The sequence below is a fragment of the Aedes albopictus genome, chromosome 1 (assembly GCF_035046485.1).
Source record: "Aedes albopictus strain Foshan chromosome 1, AalbF5, whole genome shotgun sequence".
Lineage (NCBI taxonomy): Eukaryota > Metazoa > Arthropoda > Insecta > Diptera > Culicidae > Aedes > Aedes albopictus.
Window position 1 is genome coordinate 313503166 of NC_085136.1, and position 11334 is coordinate 313514499.

General features: G+C 35.6%; 1 protein-coding gene across 2 annotated transcripts in view; it reads right to left on the minus strand.

Moving 5' to 3' along the window:
• LOC109402404 (elongation of very long chain fatty acids protein AAEL008004) overlaps window positions 1-9085 on the minus strand; it is a 71286-nt gene extending 62201 nt beyond the window's left edge. For both annotated transcript variants that reach the window (XM_062847162.1, XM_062847163.1), the window contains exon 1: window positions 8974-9085. In XM_062847162.1, coding sequence (XP_062703146.1) covers window positions 8974-9030 — 57 coding nt within the window. In that variant the 5' untranslated portion in view covers window positions 9031-9085. The remainder of the gene's footprint in view (window positions 1-8973) is intronic.
• Between the last annotated feature and the right edge of the window lie 2249 nt (window positions 9086-11334).

The following is an 11334-nucleotide window of genomic DNA, read 5'->3' on the forward strand; positions in this document are numbered from 1 at the left end:
AATACGACCACCATTCGGATGATCTCTCGGTGTATTTCGGTAAATGACGACTAGGACTACCTTCTAAAACAACAAAGACAACCGAAACTGGTTTGCCGGCCAAGTTTTTAACCAAAGAGCGACGTATCATTGCATATAGAACTACTGAATGATGCCTTTTCTGTTATTTTTTTATATTTTGTTGTTTAGTTTAGTTTTTTTTTCAAAGCCACTGCTTGATCTTCACTGTTTTTATTGAGATAAAGCTTTTGATAATGATAGTAAAAATGCATCTCAAACTCCTCGATGACACTTTTCTGATTATTTTTATTTTTTATTTATTTTTAAAATTTCCATCTTATACTTCTCTATGGAATTTTTTTTATTTTATTTTTGTATTTTTATTCTTTTTAATGACTCTTACTCTAGAACTTGAAAGAAATCAAAGCTCTATCTTCACTTATTCTGTTGAGAGATAAATTTCGATATTTATAGTAAAACTTTATCTTAAACTTTTTTATTTATTTTTTTTAATTTTATTTTTTCACTCTTTTTTATTAATTTCTACTCTGAAACTTAATAGAGTCATGGCTCTATCTTCCATTTCATCTCAAACTTATCTATATTCAGTTCCATCTCGAAGTTGTTTTTATATATATTTTGTGAATTTTTTGTTCGGTAATTATTACTTTAGTATTCACAAAAGTTGCAACTCTATTTCCATTGGCTCTGGCACTAATTTGCAACAAAACACTTCAATCTCAAATACGATTTCCGCTTTTCCAATTGGCGCCCGGTGCGGTTAACCGCCAGTTTGCAACATACTACACCAATTCTGCAAAACCAACAATCTTAAGCAATCGGTGCGGCGGCGTTTGGAGAGATCTCCTACGGTGGAACGGATTCGTGCAGTCAGCGCATCGGACCAATTTAGTAGCCACATGGTCACCACCTTAAAACCGCATCCGCACCGTAGCTAAGCGCGATCTCATCTAAATCAAAATATTATCGTTAGTGCTTTTGCTGTCTGCGTTTAGTAGTGGTGGATGGACATTGCCATTGAGCAACACGCCACCACAGCGCCTTGTCTCGCCTCGCCACTCACCTAGCCACAATATCATAAGTCTCTAAACGAATGCCAATGTCGTAATTAGTAAAATAATCAACATCAACAAAGACGATGGATGACCGCCAGCGACACGGTATGGCACACGCGGCCACCGTCGCCAGCGCCGCCGGTAGCCAACAACGGATGGAAGGTGAGCAAGCAAATTTAAGGTTGGATTAGGCTCTAGCAGAACCGATGGAGATAGAGTTGTCGTTCTTTTGAGCATCAGTGCAACAATAAAAGAGTTCAAAATAATTGTATGAAAAAACTAAAAATTCAAAGGACTCTGTCCTGAAATTGGCTGTAGATCTCCACGTTCTAAACTTCAGGGCTATTTGAACAATCTAAATATTCAAAAAAAAAAAACATTATGTTTTAAAAATAATATCATAATGTCCGTCGATCTTTCAGATGATTGAGTTAGCGTAGTAGGTGGAATACACATTGATGTTTTATCAATGGGAAAAGCCACAGTACCAACCTTAATACCACTTCTCAGAGCATCTCTATAACAAATAGGACTTCAAATTGTTCTTTTCGTAATTATTGTGAGGGTGTAGCAGGCGCTATTATAGATGGCTGTGAAGTTGGGAGCTCTCAAACCGCTCACAATTATTAAGTATTAAATTCGAGAGCAAGATATAGCGGAGGCAAGCAAAGGGATGCTGGTATAAAATTAAACATCGGATTCCGAAAAAAAATCTGAAATTCCATATCTACAAAAATGTATTGAGTTTTTTTTTTTCATCAATGTTCTCTAGAAGACCATTTGACAATAACTTTGGAATTATTTAATGAATCCACTAGTTCTTAATTTTTGTTTTTTTTTTTAATATTTTCAATATTTTTTTTTTTTTTATATTTTACTAGGAACTAACTCTTCTAAGATTTTCCCGGTTTTTTATTTGATCAGTATACCAAAATGTATTTTCGGGGGTTTTTCTGTTATCTAGTTTTCCACAAATAGTTGCTCAAGCAAATTTTTCAAAAATTGTTTCGTATTTTCTCTGTGAACTTCTGAAAAAAAAACATCACTCCACACTACTCCAATAGTTCATTTGCATTCCACCAGAATTAGTTTTTTCAACCGGTATAATTTATTTCCGGTGGTTATCCGTTGGCTAGTTATCCGTATAAGATGAGTACGTATGGATGAGTGCGACTGTAAATCTGTTGATTTCGGAAAACTAGGGTTCTTATTATTTGGTAAAATTTGCCCTGAAGCAAAACTCGCCGTTTTTTTTAACTACCCAAGACTAAAAAAGCTAGTTTTGCATGTTCTTTTGAAGACTTATTCAAGATATAGCAGAAATGTCTCCATGGATTTCTCGTTTTCTAAGTAATTGAACTCTTTAGTTCCCAAGATTTACAACAGATAAATACTGGTCGAACATAAGCTCATGGTGAGATTCATGGTAAAATTCATATTTGGTTCTCTTGGATTAGTTTGCCTTAGGAATTATAGCAAGAATTGGGAGATATCAACAAAAGTAACCACTTTGGGAATGGCTTTTTAAAACAGTATTTACCAAAATATTCGGATAAAGATTGTTCTCGGCCATCTTATTACTGAAGTGAAGTTTTTGAGTTTTTACTGCCGTGCAACTTTCTATTGCTGGATGCTTTTTGGCATATTAAACGAAGGTTCAAAAGTATAAACATAGGATCCTTTAACCAATTCAAAAAAAAAAAAAAAAGAAACAACTATTTGCGCTCTGTAATGAAAAATTTCACCGGCAAATTTAACAGCATCCACCCTTGATCAAACAGCTGCAGTGAACTAAAATTCAGCGACTGTTCTGGGTCATTCAAAAACTTTTTTGAGTAAACCTCGAAAAGTACTCGCATGAAAGAGCAGTATGCTCTACTGCACTGTACATCAAGTTCCCCTATATTAACTCTAAACGATATAAAGTTCGAAACTTGCATAGTTTAGAAGCATGGATTTTAAACTTTTGTTCAGATGTTCATTTATTTTTTTTAAATTTTTATACATATATTTTTTTAAATATGGTCCAGCACTTTAAACCCCATCTAAATAAATCGATCGCTCTCTTCGGTCTGCATATATTCTCACGTAAATTCTACATTGATCAGCAACTCAATGGATCGTCTAACTTGAAATGCCTGGTTTATTGAAAACCTTATAAGGTCTCGGAGGAATGCTTGGAGAAATCCTGGTAAGAATCCCGAGAAGAATCCGTGAAGGAATTTCGGGAGAAACCCATGGAGAAATCTTTAAAGCAATCCATATACTAACTGGAAACGAAATTGTGCTTAAAACTCGCATGTTTAAAAAAGTTCTTTTTTTTCATTTTTCTTTTATTTTTTTTTAAATTTATCTTTTTTTTTTTCATTTTTCGATTTTTTCCATTTATTTTTTATATTTTTTTCGTATTTTCCCTGATCTGGATACATTCTTGCGACAATTCCACATTGTTTCCTCAATGTGAATGTTGAGACTTCCAAGATCTTGGAGGAATCCTAGGAAAGATCTGGTGAAGAATTTCGAGAATAATCCTTAGAGAAAACCCGGAACATATTACAAGAATTGGGAAGTATCAACAAAAGTAACCACTTTGGGAATGGCTTTTTAATACAGTATTTACCAAGATATTCGGATAAAGATTGTTCTCGGCCATCCTAGATCTTTATACTGAAGCGAAGTTTTTGAGATTTACTGTGTGGATGTCTTGTGGCACATTAAACGGAGGTTCAAAAGTATAAACATAGGATCCTTAAACTCTTCCAAAAAGAAAAAAAAAAGAAAAAGAAACGACTTTTTTGAGATTTGTAATGAGAAATTTCACCGGCAATTTAACAGCATCCACCCTTGATCAAACAGCTGCAGTGAAATAAAATTCAGCGACTGTTCCGGGTCATTCAAAACTATTTTGTGTAAGCCCCGACAAGTACTCGCATGAAAGAGCTGTATGCTCTACTACACTGTACATCAAGTTCCCCTATATTCACTGTAATCGATATAAAGTTCGAAACTTGCATAGTTTAGAAGCTTTGATTTTTAATTTATGTTCCAACATGTTCATTTATTTATTTTTTAATTTTTATATATATTTTTTTAAATATTGTCCAGTACTTTAAACCCCATCCAGTTTAATCGATCGCTGACTTCGGTCTGCATATATTCTGACGAAAATTCTACATTGATCAACAGCTCAATGGATCGTCTAACTTTAATGCGTGAAATGCCTGGTTTATTGAAAACCTTATAAGGTCTCGGAGGAATGCTTGGAGAAATCCTGGTAAGAATCCCGAGAAGAATCCGTGAAGGAATTTCGGGAGAAATCCTTAAAGCAATCCATATACTAACTGGAAACGAAATTGAGCTTGAAAGTCGGGATGTTTAAAAAGTTTTCCTTTTTATATTTTTTTCATTTTTCTATATTTTTTTTTAAATTTATCTTTTTTTTTCATTTTTCGATTTTTTCCATTTATTTTTTATATTTTTTCGTATTTTCCCTGATCTGCATACATTCTTGCGACAATTCCACACTGTTTCTTCAATGTAAATGTTGACACTTCCAAGATCTTGGAGGAATCCTAGGAAAGATCTGGTGAAGAATTTCGAGAATAATCCTTAGAGAAAACCCGGAACATATTACAAGAATTGGGAAGTATCAACAAAAGTAACCACTTTGGGAATGGCTTTTTAAAACAGTATTTACCAAGATATTCGGATAAAGATTGTTTTCGGCCATCCTAGATCTTTATACTGAAGCGAAGTTTTTGAGATTTACTGTGTGGATGTCTTGTGGCACATTAAACGGAGGTTCAAAAGTATAAACATAGGATCCTTAAACTCTTTCAAAAAGAAAAAAAAAAGAAAAAGAAACGACTTTTTTGAGATTTGTAATGAAAAATTTCACCGGCAAATTTAACAGCATCCACCCTTGATCAAACAGCTGCAGTGAAATAAAATTCAGCGACTGTTCTGGGTCATTCAAAAACTTTTTTGAGTAAGCCTCGAAAAGTACTCGCATGAAAGAGCAGTATGCTCTACTGCACTGTACATCAAGTTCCCCTATATTAACTCTAAACGATATAAAGTTCGAAACTTGCATAGTTTACAAGCATGGATTTTAAACTTTTGTTCAGATGTTCATTTATTTTTTTTTTATTTTTATACATATATTTTTTTAAATATGGTCCAGCACTTTAAACCCCATCTAAATAAATCGATCGCTCTCTTCGGTCTGCATATATTCTCACGTAAATTCTACATTGATCAGCAACTCAATGGATCGTCTAACTTGAAATGCCTGGTTTATTGAAAACCTTATAAGGTCTCGGAGGAATGCTTGGAGAAATCCTGGTAAGAATCCCGAGAAGAATCCGTGAAGGAATTTCGGGAGAAATCCTTAAAGCAATCCATATACTAACTGGAAACGAAATTGAGCTTGAAACTCGCGTGTTTAAAAAGTTTTCCTTTTTATATTTTTTTCATTTTTCTATATATTTTTTTAAATTTATCTTTTTTTTTCATTTTTCGATTTTTCCATTTATTTTTTATATTTTTTTCGTATTTTCCCTGATCTGGATACATTCTTGCGACAATTCCACATTGTTTCCTCAATGTGAATGTTGAGACTTCCAAGATCTTGGAGGAATCCTAGGAAAGATCTGGTGAAGAATTTCGAGAATAATCCTTAGAGAAAACCCGGAACATATTACAAGAATTGGGAAGTATCAACAAAAGTAACCACTTTGGGAATGGCTTTTTAATACAGTATTTACCAAGATATTCGGATAAAGATTGTTCTCGGCCATCCTAGATCATATTACTGAAGCGAAGTTTTTGAGATTTACTGTGTGGATGTCTTTTGGCACATTAAACGGAGGTTCAAAAGTATAAATATAGGATCCTTAAACTCTTTCAAAAAAAAAAAAAAAAAGAAACGACCTTTTGAGATTTGTACTGAGAAATTTCACCGGCAATTTAACAGTATCCACCCTTGATCAAACAGCTGCAATGAAATACAATTCAGCGACTGTTCCGGGTCATTCAAAACTTTTTTGTGTAAGCCCCGACAAGTACTCGCATGAAAGAGCTGTATGCTCTACTACACTGTACATCAAGTTCCCCTATATTCACTGTAAACGATATAAAGTTCGAAACTTGCATAGTTTAGAAGCTTTGATTTTTAATTTATGTTCCAACATGTTCATTTATTTATTTTTTAATTTTTATATATATTTTCTTAAATATTGTCCAGCACTTTAAACCCCATCCAGTTTAATCGATCGCTGACTTCGGTCTGCATATATTCTGACGAAAATTCTACATTGATCAACAGCTCAATGGATCGTCTAACTTTAATGCGTGAAATGCCTGGTTTATTGAAAACCTTTTAAGGTCTCGGAGGAATGCTTGGAGAAATCCTGGTAAGAATCCCGAGAAGAATCCGTGAAGGAATTTCGGGAGAAACCCATGGAGAAATCTTTAAAGCAATCCATATACTAACTGGAAACGAAATTGTGCTTAAAACTCGCATGTTTAAAAAAGTTCTTTTTTTTCATTTTTCTTTTATTTTTTTTTGAATTTTTCTTTTTTTTTCATTTTTTGATTTTTTTCATTTATATATTTTTTTCATTTTTTTTTATTTTTTTCGTATTTTCCCTGATCTGCATACATTCTTGCGACAATTCCACACTGTTTCCTCAATGTAAATTATGACACTTCCAAGATATCGGAGGAATCCTAGGAGAGATCTCGCGAAGAATTTCGAGAATAATCCTTAGAGAAAACCCGGAACATATCAGATGAAATCGGAGGCGGGCACCTACAGTTACTCTAAAGTCTTTTCCGTTTCTCAGTTCTAATCGGATGCTAGGGGAAAATATAATGGTTCGATTGCGACTGAGTCACTCCAGCCGAAATCGACCCTAATTATTGAGTTCATCAAAGGAAAAAAAAGTCTATAATAATTTTTGGAAAACTTTCTAAACTATTTTCTGGGAAAATTCCTGGTGAAATTTTGGCGATATCAATCAGAAATTCCAGGTAAGTCAAATTCACCCGAAATTTCTTTCAGTAACTGATTAAGATCATATCCATATTTTCCTGCAGAACGTTGACCAGATACCTTTATAAGAAAGAAATCGCACAAAAGGGATCATTTTATTTTTATTTATTTATTTTTGTTTGTTTGCTGATTTTTATGAATTCCTCAACGAATCCACGAAATCTGCTGGAATCGAATCCGGAAAGACCATGCAGTAAATCCATCTAGTCATTTAAAGTCCACGAGCCGTGACTTTCGACCAAATTCAGCAGGAACTTCATACACAATTTAATAAGGAAGTCATACAGGAAAAACTCCACTTGTCTTGTTATTGTGTTACTTTTTAAAGATAGAAATAAGAAATTTCTCCAGGTTATTAACCAATATTTGTTTTTGACATTGTGCAAAAACATTCCTCACTTACTGCAGATTGAGCATCAAATGGAAAAGAGTCTTCTCAAAAGGGCTCCTGTTATTTTTTTTTTGTAAGTTTTTCTATTTTTTTTTTTGTTTTTGGCAAAAACTGTTAAGTATATTCTTGTTAGGAGTTCGGTGAACAAAAATTTTACCAAACGGCTGATGCCATGTACAGTTCATTTTTCGTGAAATAGATTTAAAGGTAATAAAATATTTATGAAAAAAAATAAAGAAGTAGTGGAAAAGGTTATGTGAGACCATTGACAATATTCGTTGGTAAAATGTCCTAGTAATAGGAATCCTTTTCGGAACACAAATACACCAAGTTTTAAAAAGCAGAAACGTGTGAATGGCGTGAGGTATTAACTCGGGTTCCTGCTTTTTTTTCACTTAACCAAAGCATGAACAACGAAATTATAAATTTTTTAGTTTATAAAAATTCCATACTACTACAGCGATTCATCAAACAGAGTTTTTTTTTGTAGCAACATCCTACATTCTAACCCACAGTGCACCCCACTAGTGCACCAGCTGATGAGGTCACTCTGAGACCTTCGGAAGCTGCGTTTGGGTCAATTATCTCCACGCAGCAGCAGCAGCAGCAGCAGCAGTTGCTACTGCTCGCAGCTTCTGCGGTCGGTCATTATTGGATAAGCTACCGGAGGCTAACAATTATAAGAAGCTAGAGGTAGGTAGATAGATAGTGAACGCAAAGGCCTCTTTTTTCCGTACACGCTAAGAAAATGTTACTCTAAAATGAGTAAGATTCACACAAAACTGAGCTAAACTGGAACAGCTCAAAAAATGAGTAAATTGCATTTCCAGCGATAGCGCTGGCCCAAGTGCAAGAATCCAACTGGTTTAAGCCGTATAATATTCTTCGCATCATCAAGAATATTATACGGCTTAAACTGATGAGATTTTCGCACTTGGGCCAGCGCTATCGCTGGGAAAAAAATTTACTCAATTTTGAGTTGTCCCACTTTAGCTCGAAAATGAGTGAATTTTCTGACCGTGTAGCAGCTCGGCGCTGCGCAGCAGGGGCGGCAACCAATGTAAATTGACTTGACGGCGTGTGAAGTTGAATTGAGCCGCTTGACATAAAGAGGAAAGTGAAGTGCCGGATCGAGCGAGAGACCGACCGACGACGACGACCGCACGCCAATGAATTAGGCAAAGGTCGTCGTCGAGCAGCTGAAGTAGGGTGGGCGGGACGGCACTGATGAACAACACTACTGTGTACTGTGAGTGCTGTGTGTGAATGAATGGGCCGGAGGCCCATACAGCGAAGAAAACGCGAAAAGAAGAGCAGGAGAAATGTGAATCAAACAGCAAGCAGCTAACCAAAGTCAAGGTCAAGGTCACCGGCGACGACGGCAACGACGATGTCGGCTGAAAGTGGTGATTCAGTGATGTTTTGGAGAGTTGGTTTACGGTGGTACTTACTTTGACTAAGTAAACATATCCTAAACATAGCGCTAGTGTGGGGAAGGGAGATGACATTAGGGGCCAATCCTTTGTCCGGGGATCTGAAATGGAGAATAGACGTGATTAGATCGATGTAGATACCTGGTCAAAATGTAATGGAAATAGTGTTATACATTAATCAGATTCTTTTAGCAATTATCTTCCACATACTATTTTCTATCTTTGTCTATCTGTGTTGTGTTCTGTCTTTAATCTTCACTTTCTATTTGCTAGCTTCTTTCTTTTGTTTACTTAATTCAGGCTTTTATCTTCTTTTTTAATTTATTTCTAAATTTATTTGTGAATTTTATTTCATTGCTAATTTTTCACATCTTTTATACTTATCTTCTCTTTGCTGTCTTCAGTATTTCATCTCCTTACTTTACTCTTCTGTTTCCTGTCGTCAGGCTTCTAACTTTTACTATCTTTTTCTATCTATCTTCTGCATTCTATTTCGTACTCTCCTCTCTTCTGTTAAATCCTATGTACAAACACTGTTATTTGCTATCTTCTGCCTTGCCTTACATTTTCTATCTACTATCTTCTGTTTTCTACAAGAGTTTTTCAATCTTCAAGAGCTCCCAACGGAATTCCTCAAAGAAATCATATTGGGAGCATCCATTTAGTAAATCACGTTAAAATCGACGATTCTTGTCCCCCTCCCCTCTTTGTACGGAGTTTTTCTATACTTAAAATATTGCTTGTCACACTTTCGAGACACCCCCCCACCCCCGCTCTTTCATACAAGCATGACGTACGTTATAGATGGTCCCTATGATATTTTCCCACAACTCTCCACGAAGCATACTGGAAAAACTTGTAATTAGAAGGCACGAAATGTTGCTAATTGATAAATTGAGAGATTAAATTTGTGAAAAAAAAATCGCGTTCTGGTGGGATTCAAACCCACGTCTCCGTATTCGCTAGACCGGCGCTTTAACCAACTAAGCCACAGAACAGGTAATGATTCTGCGGAATAGAAAGCCAAACTGACTCCGAAGCCACACCGCGAACACTCCTTTTTCACAAACCCATCTCTCTTTCGGCCTGGATGCCAATTCACAACACACTCGCGTTTTGTGCCCACTAACTACAAGCGAGAGCGAAATGTTTCTATGAAGCCGAGACTTACTCTCGCACTTCGCATACCTAGCCACCAAACAGTTTGTTTTGCTGGTGTCTAATTAGTATGCGTCGAGAGTTCAGTTTTGCTTTCTATTCCGCAGAATCATTACCTGTTCTGTTGCTTAGTTGGTTGAAGCGCCAGTCTAGCGAATACCAGAACGCGATATTTTTTTACAAATTTAATCTTTCAATTTGTCAATTAGCAACATTTCGTGCCTTCTAATTACAAGTTTTTCCAGTATGTTTCAGACATGCCAGTAAATCTGGTAAAATGCCAGTAAAGGGCAATATGTATCATTGTCTCCAAGAAGTTATCCAAAAGAAATCATACAGAATACTCAGAAAAAGGTTACTGTATTCACACATATCTCTCCGCGAAAATCTTCTGGAATTGCCCATGACTTTTCCAGATATTTCCTCGAAAATCTTCTATTATTCCTCAGAGAATTTTCTAAAAGTTCCCTACGAAGCATTTTCTGAAATTCCCTAAGAAGATTCCATAGAATGTCTATCGACATTCCACTGAAATACCCCACGGAATTCTGCTGAAATATCCCACGGAATTCTGCTAAAATATCCCATGGAATTCTCCTATAATGTCTCATGGAATCCTCTTGGAATCCATTAGAGAATTCTTCATAAATTCCCAATAGAATTCATCTAGGATTCCCAATAGAACTCTTCTAGAATTTCCCCCAAATTTCTTCTAAAACTTCCCACTGAATTCTCCAAGAGTTCCCAGCAAGTCAACAAAAACTTCACACGGAAATCTCCAAGAACTACCCACGAAATTCTCTTCAAAATTCTCCACAGAATTCCTTAAAATTTTCCTAGAGAAATCCCCTAGAATTCCCGTGGAAATTTCCTGGAATTCTCCACGACATTCTTCAATATCATTTCCTTATGGTATTATCCTAAAACACTGGAATTCACAGGGAATTTTCCATTGTATCTCTCCGCGAAATCCTTCTGGAATTTCCCATGATTTTTTTTCCAGAAATTCCCACGAAATTCTTCGATTATTCCTAGGATAATTTTTCAAGAATTCCCTACGAAGTTTTTCTAAAATTCGCCGCAGAGTTCTCCTAGAATTCCGAAAAAAAATCCTTAAAATGTCTACGTGGAATTCTACTGGAATTGCCCAGGGAGCTATGCTGAAATATTGCACGGAGGACTCCTACAATTTCTCATGCAATCCTCTTGGAATTCGTTAGA